The 17,500-nt window shown below is 40.3% G+C and overlaps 1 protein-coding gene and 1 pseudogene across 3 annotated transcripts in view; one reads left to right on the top strand and one right to left on the bottom strand.

Moving 5' to 3' along the window:
• The first annotated feature begins 5,058 nt into the window (after nucleotides 1–5,058).
• Nucleotides 5,059–8,143, top strand: LOC122335332 (annotated as a pseudogene).
• Nucleotides 8,144–17,444: 9,301 nt separating this feature from the next.
• The window catches only part of LOC122335333 (cyclin-dependent kinase 14), a 79,664-nt gene continuing 79,608 nt past the window's right edge, over nucleotides 17,445–17,500 (bottom strand). The window contains exon 9 of one of the 3 annotated variants that reach the window (XM_043233163.1): nucleotides 17,445–17,500. This exon is cut by the window's right edge and continues 138 nt beyond it. In XM_043233163.1, the coding sequence (XP_043089098.1) occupies nucleotide 17,500 (1 nt within the window). In that variant the 3' untranslated portion in view covers nucleotides 17,445–17,499. The other 2 variants (XM_043233162.1, XM_043233164.1) reach the window with 2 other exon arrangements.

The raw sequence follows: 17,500 nt of genomic DNA, 5'->3' as shown, positions 1-17,500 counted from the left end.
CCCATTCGTGACCAGTATTTTCAAGGGAAGGGTACAAAGCGATCTCGGTCTGGAAGGGGTCACTGGGTTTTATTCTAAGGTCTACGTCGAGGAACACCGCATCATGCGATGTGTGTTTAATTAAGTCAGAGATTAATATTATAACTGTGGTATCACGTCTATAATATACATTTATAGAGATATACCTTGACCTAAGAATGGCAAGAATAGTAATAGTGTAAATCCTGTTAAAACACTATGGAAAAACTGAACTGTTCTGTGCTACTTACAGGGAAAAATTCCCAGAATTCCTAAGTGACACATTTATAGCATTTTGCTTAAATAATCATTTATTTAATAGTTTTTGTTACCAGTTATGACTCTGCACCTTCTAGATATTAGTGGCAAACCTATTATATTATAAAGGATTAATGAAAAGTCAAATTAATTTTATTTTCTCCTACAACTCCAGATCCACAACACGGTCCATTTAAATTTCCTTTCCTATAAAACATACCTTGATCTTTTATTAAAATACACAAGTAGGCACTCTTTTTGTAAATATTAAGCCACAAAAGGCTATTTATCTACCACACTTTCCACACGTCTCTGTGGTTTTGTGTACTAATGCTCCTGGCATTAGTACTTCTTGATGATGTGCGTCTGCCCATCTCACTTTGACAATGTAAAAGGTATTCAAGGCAACCTGTCAAATAAAAGCTGGGTTTATTTCTCGCAAAAAAAAAAGAAAAAAAGATTCATTTTCATTAATAATAGGACAAATTAAATTAATGTTTTGTGCATTAAATACCCAACACAGAATTTCTAAGGGAAAAATAGGGCTATTGTAAAAATTAATTAAACTTTGTTTTATGCTTTTAATAAATGAAGCGTTAACACACAAAATATGGTAGCTTAATATATGTATATATATTTGAAAGGGCCCTGAACTTTTAATAAGAATTGATATTAAATTTATGATTTTTCAATTCAGTATACTCATATATATATAATATATATAAGTTATATGAGATTAATATATATTATATATACATTTTTTTTGATCGGTGGAAACACTGGAAGCAGTGATTCATGTTACTGATTTAAAGCGTAAATATTCTGTTCATCTCAAATTATATTTTGTGCAATTAATTTTTGCAGAAGTAGCAAAGTTTTCTTTTACAGTGTGTGTATTGTTTCCTTGTTAATCAGCAGAGATGTGTGTGTGTGTCCAATCATCAATGTGTGTGTGTTATCTGCTGGCATGCCATCTCAGAGATGCGTCAGTGTGTATTTGCAGTCAGGCAGACAGGGCGTCTACCTGGTTTGAAGTGCGGCAGAGAGTGAGCACCTGGCCATGTCTCTTCTGTGGCGTCCCAAGACCTGCACAAACACACAGAGAGAAAACACTCCAGTCCTTCACCGGGAGAACCAAGAAGACCCAGTCTCAGAAGAGGTTATTAGTCGAACAGACGCCGCGCTTCATTCGGGTTTATCATGTGTTTAGAGCGGACGTCTGGAGCTCAAACACACACTGTCACTGGTCCCCTGTTATGATGATGTCCCCACGATGATAATACTAACAGTACATTTTGACCTTGTCGGGACATCTTTTGGTTACACATATGGTCTGAATTGTTGGTACCCTTTGGTAGGATGTGAAAACATCTGCATTACCGATCCTTTTATTTAAAATAATTACAAAAATCTAAACTTTCAGTGAACTAAGAGTGTATTCACACCAGGAAAGTCCGCTAGTTCGCTTGCTTTAGTCCAAATTGTCCCGCATCTGTCAGGCACAAAAAAAAAACTCCATACAAAACAGAAACGATATTAGTACATCTGTTACTGAAACACTCCTGAACTCTATGGGGTCGTTTTGGAGCCCTGGAGAAGATGAGCTCTTCATGTTTGTTTATGGAAGTGATGGGAAAAGCCATGCTTTTCCAATGTAAAATGACACTCTATGTATCTAAACTTGAGTTTGTTCCAAGGACAACTGGGAAAAGCCACAATGTACTCTTCAACTCTGAGATGCTGCCGGTTGGATAAAGACTCATTTCTAATGTTAAGATCTAACTTGTGAATATCCTGTGTGTGGTGACTTATATGATCATGTCTGTGTATGGTTCGTTGTACAGGTTATTAAACTAAGCATCTGAGAAAACGAGCGAATGAAGATCGAATTAAACATGCTTTGAGTTAATCCAACGTTGAAGCCTTTATTCATAGTGATGCAGACATCGAGGCTAAGAATCCCACATAACCTGACAATGTTAGGTCGAATAAATGAGTATAAAATGCGTAATAAATCCTCATATAGATCATTGTGTTTGAGTTTTACTTTGTGCTTTTCTCCATCTCTGTTTATATTGATTGGAATTGGTCATGTCAATCATTTCTATTGCTATCAAAATTGCCTTTCAATCATAACGACACACAGTCAATAAAACATTCACTGTTCTAGGTTTTTGTCTTCCAGTTTAATGAGTCCCTTTTTATCGCCGTGCATTTAGTTATGTCTGCTGTCCTGCTTCTCGTGTATTCTTTGGGTGTTTTTATTTCTTAAGAGTCAGTGTCCCACAGAGTTTAGTTTTGATCAGAATTATTGTACCCGAATCAACTTTGCATTTACTTTAAAGGGTCATGAAACCCAGGTTAGATAAAAACTTTTACACTCATTAAGTGACTAAACTCTTTTTACAAAGCAAAAACAAAGCGATACGTGAAGGTTTTTCTCAGTTCCACAAACATATCCACTTTTTGGGGCATCTTCTCCTGATGACACCCAAAAGAACTTAAACTACACTTTCAGTCTTTCATCATACACTAAACTCTGACCTTCAGTATGTATTTTTTTAATCATACTGTGTTGTAAATAAAATACAACTAATTTTAGAAAGTCAGTACAGTTCAGTGAGTGGACCAACTCCAGTCGGCCTCCAGCAATATTTATGCTTTATTTCATTTATATTGACATAATTTCATTTACTTTTACTTTTGAATATATTTTATTCTTTATTGTCAACCAATGATATTTTTGCATTCCAGTGCTGTTTTGTCCTCTTCTTTGCATTAATTATTTTTTACTTTTTTGATGGTATGCAGCAACACTGCAATGCTTTGGCAATATGAACAAGCACTTGAAACTGAAAAGAGAGAGACAAGTGTGTGTGTGTGTGTGTGTGTGTGTGTGTGTGTACTGGTTTATATATCCTGGTGAGGACTTAACCCTGAATACACACACACTCATGGGGACTCTGATGGGGACCTGAACTGAGGTCTCATGGATACGAAAGCTTATAAAACAGATAGAATCTGTTTTTTTTGAGAAAGTAAAAATGTTAAAAGTTTATCTTAAGGTGTAGGTTTAGGGTAGACATGCAACGTATATGTGTATCGTGTACATCTGATTTAACCAGCCAAAGTCTTTCTGTTTAATTTAATAAAAACAACAACAATTGTCCCGGTGCCTAAGAAGTCTGGTTTCATGACTCAATGACTATCGTCCCGTCACACTCACACCAATTGTGATGAAATGCTTCGAGAGGCTTGTCATGAGGCACATCAAGTCACAGCTACCACCTTCACTCGACCCATTACAGTTGGCGATCGCCCAAACCGCTTTACGGATTTGATGCTATCACCACAACCCTCCATCTCGCCCTCTCACATCTGGACTCAAAGGGAAACTACGTCCGAATGCTGTTCATTGACTTCAGCTCAGCATTCAACACCATCATCCCTCAGCAACTTATAGAGAAGCTAAGCCTGCAGGGCCTGAACACCTCTCTCTGCAACTGGATCCTGGACTTTCTGACAGGCAGACCTCAGTCAGTCCGGATCGGGAACAGCATCTCCAGCACCACCACACTGAACACTGGAGCTCCTCAGGGCTGTGTGCTCAGTCCTCTGCTGTTCCCCTTGCTGACTCACGACTGTGCTGCGATGCACAGCTCCAATCACATCATCAAGTTCGCTGATGACACGACCGTGGTGGATCTCATCAGAACGACGAGTCAGCATACAGAGATGAGGTGCAGCAGCTCACAACTTGGTGTAGAGCCAACAATCTATCTCTGAACGTCGCCAAGACAAAGGAGATGACTGTTGACTTCAAGCGAGCAATTCTCCGCTGTCCATCAGCAGGTCCAAGGTGGAGAACGTCAAGAGCACCAAATTCCTTGGTGTTCATCTGGCGGATAACCTGGTCACTCAACACCAGCTCCATCACCAAGAAAGCCCAGCAGCGCCTCTACTTCTTGAGGAGGCTGAGGAGAGCTCATCTCCCTGCACCTATCCTGACGATGTTTTATATAGGGACCATTGAGAGCGTCCTGTGCAGTTGCATCACTGCCTGGTTTGGGAATTGGCAAGACCCTCCAAAGGATAGTGAGGACAGCTGAAAAGATCTGCCCTCTATCACGGACATCTACACCACACGCTGCATCCGCAAAGCCCACGATATAGTACAGGACCCCACACACCCCTCACTCACATTATTCACCCTCCTGCCGTCTGGAAAAAGGTACCGGAGCAGTTGGGCCCTCACAACCAGACTGCTGAACAGTTTCTTCCCACAAGCCATCAGACTCCTCAATAACCACACCTGAATGGACTTCCTGTCCCATAAGCATTCTTGCACGTCATATTTATTGTTGTGCACTTCATATTTATTGTTGTTTGTATTTTGTGTTCTTGCACTAATTTTGTCTTTGCACTGTTTGCACACTGGGTTTGCACTCTACTCCCTTGCTGTTTGCACTAGTCCGCACACTTTGCACTTTATGTGGCTAAGACACTGTCTGAGCTCAGTATGTGAGTTCTTTTGTATTGTGTTGTAAGTGTGACTTCATGTAGCACCAGGTCCTGGAGAAACGTTGTCTCATTTCACTATGTACTGCACAGCTATATGTAGTTGAAATGACAATAAAAAGCCACTTGACTTGACTTGAACAGCCGAGTGTGTCAAAAATAAACTCCGTAGGAATGAGGCTCTACCGGAGCTGAAAAGACCAACCTGCTTTACACGTCACAAACACAGATACAGGAAATCACATGAGTCCAAGGAAAGAGAAACTGAAAGTTAAGTTGAGCCGTTGTGTGTTTGTGCCTTTATATTCAAGCAGTAAAATGGCAGAAGCCAGAGTTTTTCAGGATGAGTTCTTGTGTCCGGTGTGTCTGGATCTTCTGAAGGATCCGGTGACCATCCAGTGTGGACACAGTTACTGTAAGAGCTGTATTACAGACTGCTGGGATGAGGAGGATGAGAAGAGCGTCTACAGCTGTCCTCAGTGCAGACAGACCTTCAGTCCAAGACCAGCTTTAGCTAGAAACACCATACTGGCTGAAGTGGTGGAGAAACTGAAGATGAACAAACTCTCTGCTGACTGTGACGCTGGAGCTGGAGATGTTCAGTGTGACGTCTGTACAGAAAGAAAATACAGAGCCGTCAAGTCCTGTCTGGTGTGTCTGAACTCTTACTGTCAGAATCACCTTCAACAACATGAGAGTTGGTTTAAAGGAAAGGGACACAATCTGACCGAAGCCACTGGACGACTGCAGGAGATGATCTGCCAGAAACACAAGAAGATCCTGGAGGTTTTCTGTCGCACTGATCAGAAGTGTATATGTATGATGTGTACAATTATCGAACATAAAAACCACGACACTGTATCAGCTGAAGACCAGAGGACAGAGAACCAGGTATTTAACACTAGACCGAAGAAATTCAGCTTTTGCTTCATGATAATTCATGTATGATGGTTGTAACCAATGACCACATCTGAAGTTTTAACCTACAGCCATTGTTTATCAGTTCAGAAAAGTGACCTTTAAACTGCCTCACCCTATGTTTATTGGTCTCTTCTGTTCTCGTGATGATTTAGTGTCAGTTGTTTTCTGTGAGATTCACTATCATGTGTTTGTCCTGCAGAATCAGCTGAAGGAGACTCAGAAGACGCTCCAGCAGAGAGTCCAGCAGAGAGAGAAAGATCTCCAGCGGCTGAGAGAGACTGTGGAGTCTCATAAGGTGAGTCTGGAGAAGAAGAGAAGTTTGTCTCGGTCTCGGTTCAGACTCACTGAATCACTGTGTGTTTAACAGCGCTCTGCACAGACAGCAGTGGAGGACAGTGAGAAGATCTTTACTGGGCTCATCCGCTCCATTGAGAGAAGACGCTCTGAGCTGATACGACTGATCAGAGATCAGGAAAAGCAAGCAGTGAGTCGAGCTGAAGGACGACTGGAGCGACTGGAGCAGGAGATCAATGATCTGAGGAGAAGAGACGCTGAGCTGGAGCAGCTTTCACACACACAGGATCACATCCAGTTCCTGCAGGTAACACACATCTAGAAGAACAGATCAGACTTGAGCAGATCCTGCTCTGACACGAGACTCACAGAGAAATACTTCATGAGTCGTATTACATTCATCAGCCAGACTTTCTACTGAAAGACTAGAAATGCTCAGAAATGGCTTTCAGCTCATGTAAGAAGTGCCACTAACAGTTTAACTACACCAACATTTAAACATTTTAGATTTTGATTCATTGCATTTTGGTGGAATCAGTGAACTTGATAGTACAGATTCTGAGTAACGTTTAATTAAAAATTGGATCAAACGATTTTCAAACTTGATCATTTTTGCCTGTAATACATTGATGGATGTGATCATGAAGATCTGTAACATTAAGGTAAACTGGCAATCACATATGGTTTTATTTCATAGACTCAAATACTAGAATATGTAGCTTTAATGTGATGTAATGCATATAAGAAGAATGAAACTGATGAAGTAAAAGTGCTGGATTGAAGAAAGTTACTAAAGATGCACAATTCTGATGCTGCAGAAGGTTATTTGCTGAAGTATAGAGATGATGATTTCTGTTTTCTGTAGAGTTTCCAGTCTCTCTCTCAGCTCCTCCTACATCTACAGACGCAAATGACGATCCCTTTATTGCTCTCCTCTCTTCTGATGATCTGAGAGAATCTGTCCTTCAGCTGAGAGACAAACTCCAGGACTTCTGCACAAAGGAGCTCCAGAAGATCTCAGACAGAGGTAAAGCCCTGCAGATCATCATCTCACATTATAGAGAACATCATATTAAAAACGTCTGGATCACGAGAATCATTCTGTTCGTTTCGTGTCTTGTTGATTTCCACAGTCACATCTGCCAGGATCAGGAACGACTTCCTACAATGTAAGAAAAACTAAATGTGTCCATGTTGTTCCTGTAGATGTAAATGATGATTAGCACAGATATCTGCTCGTCTGTACTGAGACACTGATCATACACTGAACATGAAGAGATCAAACGGATTCATAATTCCTGTTTCTGGTGTGTTTTATCTCCATCAGATTCCCAGCAGCTCACTCTGGATCTGAACACAGTGAATGATTGGCTTCTTCTGTCTGACAGCAACAGAGTGATTACTTACACTAACACAAAGCAGTCTTATCCTGATCGTCCAGACAGATTTAACATGTGGCCTCAGGTGTTGTGTAGAGAGAGTGTGTGTGGACGCGCTTACTGGGAGATGGAGTGGACTGGAGATAACGGTGTCCGTATATCAGTGTCATATAAGAGCATCAGCAGGAAGGGAGGTGCTGAATGTTTCTTTGGATATAATGATCAGTCCTGGAGTTTGTCCTGCTCTTTCTCCAGTTACTTATTCATACACAATAACAGAAAGACTGTTCTCCCTGTGAAGTCCATCAGCAGTAGAGTAGGAGTGTTTGTGGATCACGGAGCAGGAACTCTGTCCTTCTACAGCGTCTCTGACACAATGACCCTCATCCACAAAGTCCAGACCACATTCACTCAGGCGCCTATCCTGGTTTTGGGTTAGTATTGGATCATCAGTGAAACTGTTGATCTGTTGATGAGATTCTACCCATAACGCTTTGAGCTGCATGATGAATCAGTAACAGCGAGACGTCTTTTCTCCTCACGACACAAACGTCTGTCCCTACATTTACATTTAGTCATTTAGCAGACGCCTTTATCCAAAGCAACGTACAAATGAGGTAGACAATAGAAGCAGTTAATATCAACAAAAGGGCAGTAGTGCATAAGTGCTCTGAGTGGGGTCTTGTCTTACCTAACACAGACACAAGGCTTTTTTTTTTTTTTTTTTTTAATATAACAAGAAAAGGATAGGAAAGAGCAGGAGAAGAAGAAAGTGCTATCGATGTTGGGTCATGTAGACGAAAAAAAGATGAAGGTTTTGAAGACTGCTAGTGACTCTGCTGCCCTAGTGGCCACGGGCAGATCGTTCCACCAGCGAGGAACAGACCAGGTGAAGGTGCGCAGAGTGATTTTGCACCTTTTGTGAAGGCACTGCAAGGCACGCCTTTCGCTCTGCCTGGAAATAAATGTGTAATAATTCATTGTTTCTGTGCTTCTCTCTGTTTGCATTGACTGAAATCAGTCTTTTTTTTTGATCACAGAAATACAGTGCTTCATTTTGCAAGCGATGTGAGGCACATTGCATTTCGTGTGTGCAGGTCTCGGATATGCGTGTGACGTTTAGAAAGTCTTGATAAACAGCACTGAAGTGAGTCCAGCAGGGGCAGCGCTGGATTACGTTCAGTGTGACGAAGCACGATACAGTCCTCGTCAGAACTTTTACGCAAAGTAAAAAAAAATGAAACGATTATATGCTGCATATCTGCTGCTCGAGCTAATTACGTTTGTGTGGTTTTAGAATATAAATGAGTTATAATTCAATTTGTTCAGGATTCAAAGCAACTTAACAGTATCTGAACACATTAAACGTCAATAACCAAACAAACGGGAATAGCCGTGATAAAACACACACTAAAACACTATCCTCACACACAAGCTTTCATTAAAAACTTAATTCAGTATTGAAACAATATTAATTGAACGCGAGCCAATCGATGTTTGAATAGCACTCGAGCTGCTACATTGTTCAGTTGCGTCATTCTGCTCAATATTTGAGTTCAGAAACATGAGCGATGCCCTGCGTCCCAGCCATCAGTCCACTTTCACAGTCGTGCAGCTCTGTGATGAGAAATCTCTCCGAGAGAAATCCCACAGGAGCCCCGGAACGAGCGGCAGAACATGAACAGAAAGCGCCTGTCACGCTCTCGGAGAGCAGGACCCTTTAAAACAACCTCCACTCAGGAGCAGAGCAATCTGGACTGAAATTTGTCTTCTATATTGAACACACAGCGAGGGGAGAGATCGAGCCTGGACGTCAAACATCAGCGGGTCACCTTCACGCGACCACAGGAAGCAGACCGGTTCGGTCCGGATCAGACCGGTTTGATTCGGAACAAAGCAATGCCACAGAAACACCCTAGCGACCACTCAGATTACCCTAGCAACAAGTCTAAGTGGTTTATTCAACGCTCCTGGTCTTACTCTAAATGATTCATCCATGCACTTTAGACACTAGAAGTGAATATTTGTGGCATGAAACAACCTTAAAGGTCAGAGAAGGGTTTGATGTGATCCGACGGAGGTCATGACATTTATCATCAAAGAGAAATGACGCGGCGCTGCATTTTTAGCGGGCGGCACAATTACGACCAAACACATATTTTTTATTATTCCATTGAAATTGTGATTATTAATTACGTTCATCACAATTTAGGTTGAATGATTGCTTGAACAGCAGCATGGCACGTTTTTAGTTGAACATGCAGAAGCTTTTCGCTTTTCCATAGTATTACGTCTCAAATGGGAACTTTACATCGGACTGGTTTTTTCTGCAAAACATGAGTTTGTTTGAAACGCCTGATTGGACGCGACATTACGACATGCATAATCTTACATACATAACCGTTTTAATACCAATAAAAAAAGTCAAACTGCTTAAGTTTGATCATTTGTTTACTTGAAGCTTTATAATGCAAGTGTCTTAATACATTAATCAGGCCTTGTGTGATTTCATAAATAACTGTAAGCGCAGTTTAGAAAGTAGAGCACGTTTAGAAAGTTTAATGCATGACACAGACAGAAGAATTGTGTATTTAGTATTACAATGCATTTTAAATTACAATTACTTATGAAAAGATGATACAAATGCAGTACAAAGTGCATCACGAATAGTTCCTGTTCCTGTTTATTCGATGTTTTGACATCACAACCATTATTTGAGCTGTTTATAACGAGCTGTGTTACTGTGCATGCCCTGAGAAGTGCTGAACAACGAAGCAGACATCATCGCTGTCATTTCGTTTAGAGACGCTAGATATTATACGGGTCAATTCTGAATAACAGACTCAAGAGGAAGATGTGCATGCATGCTGCCTTTAACCAGCTCTTCCTCTGACACGTCAAATGCTGAGATCTGTGGGAAAACTGGCTCATTCCTCGTGTTTTGCATGAGCTGATTGACCAATGAGGTGTGAGACAAGAGACTGATGGACTGTCAGAGATACCTGGACATGCTGTGTGTGTGTGTGTGTGTGTGTGTGTGTGTGTGAGAAGAGGACGGATAAACAGGAAAAGCATCGGTGCTGAACTTCATGCAAATGAGATGCGAAAGACAAGCTGAGTTTCTGACGTCTGTCTTAAATGATAAGCCTGTGCATGAATGGCAGCTTAATTCTGTTATTCTGTGTAGAGCTGGATAGACTGAGAATATTTTTTTTTTCATGATTCTCCCACCATTCTTAACTAAAAATAATGTGTTACAAAACATTAATTTCTGCAGCCTATTTAAAATGTTTCATTAATTTAAAAGAATCATTTAACATTTGTATTTAAATATGTTTTTAATCTGATAATAATAGATTAAAACTTTTTTTATCTAACTATTATTTTAAAATTATATAAAAATTATAAAAAAAGTCATTGGAATCAATGATTCAGGGACTTAATCGTAACTAATCACATGTTTTATTACGGAATGAATCACCGCTTTTGAACGAATCTTTTGAATAAATGATTCAACGGCAAATCCATTTTTAATTGTAAGTATCACAGCTAACAAAAAATATTAAGCAGCGTAACAGTATGATGATGATAATAGACAATGGTAATAAATCAACATATTAGAATGATTTCTTATGAATAAATAAATTTTTAAATATATTAAAGCAGGAAACTAATATTAGAAATAGCAATTATATATATATATATATATATATATATATATATATATATATATATATATTTATTTATATATATATATATATATATATATATTTATATATATATATATTTATATATATATATATATATATATATATATATATATATATATATATATATATATATATTTTTTTTTATATATAGAAAAAATAAATGCAGCAATGCAAAATAATAAACAAACTAAACATTAAAAATCTCACGGATTGAATTTATTTATTCATAACCGAGTCATGAATAAATATGTAAACCTATAACATATATATATATATATATATTTCTATGAAGATGTAGAGTCGGTGTTCTGTGAGATGTGTGTTTGTGGTGAAGCTCTCAGAAACGTGCTTCAGCCGCCCGGAGCTCCGAGTGACAGCACATGTATTATAGATGCAGGGTGGAGGCGAGGGACGGGACGCTTTGAAGCGCAAGAAGAGCGGGTGGAGAGAGATCAGGGCTGCAGAGCGAGCGGCAAACCACTGTTTTGCAGCTCAGCGGGGAGCCGAGAGAAGACGAACCGCCGCAAACGGTTCTGCAGCAGCTCCTTCAAAACGGCCCGAACGCTTCCAGAGTGGATCGAGTGAATCCAAAACGAAACACAGAAGCGAAACAAAAGCCGTACTCTTGACTGCTGCTCACACCGTGTTGCATTTTTGCTGGCAGTTTTCAAGTTCAGCGTGCATACTGAAACACGTTCATTTATAATGTTAAAAGAGTCAAGAAAACTCAATATATTTCTCAATTTACTTCCTCTAAAATCCCTTTATGTCCTTTACTGTGTATATTGAATCTGTATGAAGATACCTGCTTCTTGTCACTAAAAGAGCAAAAACTTGTTGATGTGTGTTTACTACAGGCCAGACGCTCTATTGCCTTATTATGGAAAAACACTAATTGCCCTTCTCTTGGTCTATGGCTGAAAAATTTAATTTCTTGTCTAGCTCTGGAGAAACTTACCTATATAACAAGGAAGAAATTGTCTGAATTTTCTGCTATCTGGGAGGTATTTTTGGAAATATTGAAGAAGCATTAGATATGTGAAGTTTTGGACTGTATATATGTGTTTATTAATATTTATTTATTTTATTTTATACATTTTTTTTAAATTTAATTTCTTTTATTTATTTATTTTTGTGTTGTTGTTGTTAGTTTGTTTGTTGTGTTTTTGTTTAATTGTATTTCCTGCCCGGGGGTTAAACTCTGAAAAAGTCAATAAAAAGAGCGTCAAGAAACACTATAAAGTGTTTCACGTACATGTAAAGAGCATGCGCCGCCTGTAACGTCACCACACACAGCACAGTTTCTGCTGGCGTATTAAACAGAGCTCCTGCTGTGCATGAAACACGTCTCAAGGTATACTTCACTTCTGTCTCACAGCTTTCCTTCACGGATGAGCAGGGCTTGTAGAGTTTGCCCTGTCTGCCCTTTTCTTGTCTATGAGCCGTCGCATGTAAAAATCAAGGTTTTTGGTACTACAGTATGGACGTAAACTACCGTTTAAAAAAACTGCAATGGCACCGTGGGTGTTTTTAAGCTTTAGTATCATAAACCGAGGCGTAAAATACTCGTTTAATGTATTATTTTGGGGAAATTTAACTTCATTTAAGTAGAATTTAAACTGATTACTTGTACTTTTACTGTACATTTCTGAAGAAAGAAACAGTACTTTTTTTATTTCAAGTTAAAAAGTACATTAAATGTTTATCTTATGCAGATTAAAAAATATGGTAAAGGTGAGCTCAAAAGTGTGTGAGAGATGGCAGATCTTTGTTTCAAGCACACACACATTTCTATTTCAGTTTTGACTTTAATCTGAAATATGTCTGGGTTCAACAGTTCAGCCTCAAAAGTTTTAATTTCCCCCCAAAAGGATTCATTACTCTTTCTCTTTAATAGGCATTAGCTGTAAAATATATTGGCTGAATGCACAATCAGTGACAAAAAACTGTAATATAATTCATATTTTTGCGGGAATTATTCTTTTTTTTAAAATTAAACGTTAGTACATCTCCAAAAAAAGTGTTTAAATGAACTTTGTGTGTTTGCTTAATTATAATTCATGCGGTGTCACGTTCTTACCAGGCTTCGGATAAATTGCATTAATAATATGCCATTATATATTATAAATAAATAAATATATATCTGTAAAATATTTTAATTGCATCCTGTAACCTCTGCATCACGTTGTTACTAAAAGTGATGAAGTCTCTCTCAAAAATGAAGACTCTTATGTCGTCCCGGATGTTTCTGACTTTATTTCTTCAGACGAAGACAAGCTTTTTAGTCCCTATAATGCGAACAAGTCAGGTTTTAAATGTTAGTTTGTTACGTAGGGCTGTTGTTTTACTCAAGACACTGAATCATTAACAGAGGTTCATATTCACTTTGTGTAGTGACATTTTGCTTCTGTTATACAAAGAAAGATCGTCTAGTCTTTAGTATGAATTAAAGCCATTTAATTCTTGATACACTGAGTTTCATTCTCTCCCTTTAACCGAATCTTCTGTATGTGCGTACTTCGACGTTTGCAATGCTTGAGCGCAATTACTTTTACTCAAGTGTGCTTTTGGCCAGATACTGACTTTTTAATTGAGCAAAAGCCTTACTTTCACCTGAGCAGAGCACTTTTCCCACCTCTAATCGTAATGCAACTGCAGTAGAGGTTTATCGCGCAGCCCTACCAGCTGTTGAACGTCTCGGGCGAGACTGACCAGAGCCTGGTGAAAGCGGCTGGTAAACGGCTGGCAGGACTCGCTGTCAATCACTCCTGAAATGCTTCGGCGGTGAAGCTGTCCTTTCGCTAGCGGTCCCGCCGGCTAAAACTCGACCGGCTAAAACAACGACCACCCGCGTGCCGTAACCAATCCCTCACTTACACGGATCTGATCTCAGGAGAGTCTGGACACTCAGTTATACTCCAGAAGTGCTGCTGGGTCACGAAGAACATCGCATGAAAGGAAACAGCGGCATCATTATCATGCCAATGCGGCGAAACCGGTCTATCACGTTCCCAAACGCTCTAGAAACAATCTCGAAGGAGTCATTGGTAATGGAGAGACAAAGCTGAGTTTGAGATGACAGAAGAGATTAGTTGATAGTTCTCCTCTTTGTACATAATCATGAATGCAGTTGCATTATTAACGGAGAACTAGATGGGCGAGACTCGAAATGACCCAGAAACAAAGATCGAATTGGTGCATTGGACAAATATTTGATAGAGCATTCATTTTCGCTCAGAAGTTGCTAGTAAATTTCACGAATAGGCTAGTTACATAGAAACAGCAAAAGAAGTTCTGTTTTTTTATAAAACAATGTTCCGATTTCTTTTTTTTAAATTCGAAATTAGTTTTCGCGCAGTGCGTGGAAACAAGTAAAGCATGGGACAAACAGTCAAACAGTAAAATCGCGGCCGTGGTTTGAGAAGGAACTCCCACACGGCCATGATTTAATTAAACACGGGACAAATTAAGATGCAGTGAATTCTTATTTTCATGGCATGGATTCTGCTAAAACAAGTTGGGTTAACATTAAATAAATTGGTGGCCTTGATTAATACATTTCTGCATGACATCCAACACTTTTCTTGACTATGAACTCTAATCATCGACTATTTTGAGAACAGCCAAAAAAAAGTCTCAAACTGCAGTAATTTCACATGTACTGTAAGTAACCGTGTGTGTGTGTGTGAGTGTGTGAGTGTGTGTGTGTGTGTGTGTGAGTGTGTGAGTGTGTGTGTGTGTGAGTGTGTGAGTGTGTGTGTGTGTGTGTGTGTGTGTGTGTGTGTGTGTGTGTGTGAGTGTGTGTGTGTGTGTGTGTGTGTGTGTGTGTGTGTGAGTGTGTGTGTGTGTGTGTGTGTGTGTGTGTGTGTGTGTGTGTGTGTGTGTGTGTGTGTGTGTGTGTGTGTGTGTGTGTGTGTGTGTGTGTGTGTGTGTGTGTGTGTGTGTGTGTGTGTGTGTGTGTGTGTGTGTGTGTGTGTGTGTGTGTGTGTGTGTGTGTCTGTGTGTGTGTGTGTGTGTGTGTGTGTGTCTGTGTGTGTGTGTGTGTGTGTGTGTGTGTGTGGTCTATCCTCCAATAATGAGAGCAGACAGTTTAATTCTAATGACAAAGAGCTCACTGTACTGTGTGTGTGTGTTCACGGTTGCTACGGTGGTGTGTGTTTCCTTCAGACAGACCTGTCCATATTCATACGGAGCAGAGGAACAGAGGTAATCTCCTGCTGTCTGACAGCTAGTTAAACACACCGGTCCAGTCTGCCTTCTTTGATGCATCACACACACTTACAGAGCGGCTAACCGCAGCCTGCTCTCACACACATCCCGGAAATCGAAGAATCCACCTCGAATAAGATGCAAACCTAGAATAAAACAATCCATAATAACTCTTCCTCCGGTTAAAGAGCCGTCTCCTGTTGTCTCTCGCATTTATACCCAGTCACATATTAGTTTAGAGCTGCTTGATCTCCGGATGTTAACCGAGGGACAGGATGCTTTTATCAGTGTTTGGACTCTCGTTCTGACGGCACCCATTCACATCCATTGCTGAGGCGCCTACGCAGAGAAACCATCACCGCCTGAGGGCGCACGCCGATAAAACTACGACAACCACCGCAAAGAACGACACGCTCGGAATAACAAAAGACTCGAGTGATTTGGCATTGGTCCGCTCTGAAGCTTTAGAAAACCTCCAACTATCTGTTTCACGGCGCTCATCTCTAAACAAACAGTGCTCGCGCGCGATACGACCGACCAAACATATTCCGGCTCTCCGTCGTCAAACACGTAACATCATCAGAGGCCTCCCGAGCCATTCCGGTCACAATAACGAGCGCTTCTCTCCGGTCTGGCCTCTTTCGCGCGTGACGGGATTCGAAACGCTTCACAAGCGTGAAGCGGATATTAACCTTGACGTAATGAGTTTATCTCCAGCTGGAAGCGGCCAAATAAAGGTGAAATGAAACTGTTGGCGGCGCTACGTCTCTCTCCCTGGAAGCAGAACGTCAACGAGAAGGTCGGAAGCGCCGCAGTAAAAGCAGTAATGAAGGATGATCTCTGAAAGGAGTCTTAGACGCGATGCCGGCCTGACTGACAGCCGCAGGTCGCTCAGGAAGGAGGAACAAGGCGGGAATGCGCTCCTCCAGATTCATCAAGAGCCCGTCTGACAAAGAGCAAACACAAACTACAAGCCCCCGCCGAAGCCTAATTAGACAGCGGGGGGGGATCGTGACGGGGCCAAATCAAACCATCAGCATTTCTGAACAAAGACGTCCTTCATTCAAGGACTCAGAGCTCAACTTCTGCTCTAGTTCGGGTTGAGAATCACAGAAGAACTCTCAAACGAGTGAAAACACTCCTGATGGCAGCAGATGTACGGATAATAACACGCACTATATGCAGATATATATATACAGTTCCCTAATGTGATGAATGTGCATCATCATCGCTTTATTTTCATTTTCATTCCTAAAACTAAAACCATCCGTTCAAGCAGTATTTTACTTCACTTTTACTTTAATGGCTGGGTCATTATAGTTCGCCAAAAATGAAATAAAATACAAAAGAAAGCCAAGGCAGCAGTTCTCGTTTTAATTTAGTTTAACTTGCGCTGAAATAAATCAAACTAAAACTGAGATAAAAAAGTATTAATACAAAACCAAAATAATATAAAAACAGGTCCAAAATATTATTAAACTATAATAGTTTCTCAATGCTATTAAAACAACGCTGGGTTTATTACATCATTTTACTTTTAAAGAATAATAATAAAAAAATGTATTGTGTTTTTTTCTTGTTTATATTCATTAAAATATAAGTGTCTATTCAACCAGTATTTTAATATTTCTAAACCGCCGAGCGAAATACATGAATTATCATACCGTCTGAATGAAGCGTCTAGATAATTAAAAAATCCTCACTGCCGCATTTCAGTGAAAAAAAAAACGCAACCCTTCAAAAACGTTCCCAAACCTTCTCTTTTTGTGATCCGAGTCAAAAAGCAACAGGTTTGTAGCGGCATGAGGACGAGCGAACCCCGGCAGGATTGATCTCCAGGACAGCCTCAGCGCACCAAACAAAGAGACTCGGCTGTTCTTTGTTTGCCTCGCGCGAGCAGACGAGGATTTCTCAGCGGCCGGGTCGATAGAGCGGCCCTCGGGCGTCCGTCTCACCCCTGAACCCCAGCCCGGCCGCTCTATTCGTCTCAGTAATTGTCCGTATGAATTATTTACCGGACTCGGAGGGTGAATATGAATCCATTACTCTCTGCTTCAATTATCGGAGCGGACGTTATGGGAAACGACGGGAGAAATGATGGCGGGATTCACGAGGTGTGATACGCAGTCATCTATCACTCCGTATCTTTGTATTCATGGAGAACTTCTGTTCACCCAGCAGCACCCGGGGCAT

This window comes from Puntigrus tetrazona, unplaced genomic scaffold (assembly GCF_018831695.1).
Source record: "Puntigrus tetrazona isolate hp1 unplaced genomic scaffold, ASM1883169v1 S000000755, whole genome shotgun sequence".
In the NCBI taxonomy this organism is placed as follows: domain Eukaryota; kingdom Metazoa; phylum Chordata; class Actinopteri; order Cypriniformes; family Cyprinidae; genus Puntigrus; species Puntigrus tetrazona.
Note: the sequence above shows the minus strand (reverse complement) of the source record. Positions and strands in the feature narration are given on the sequence as shown.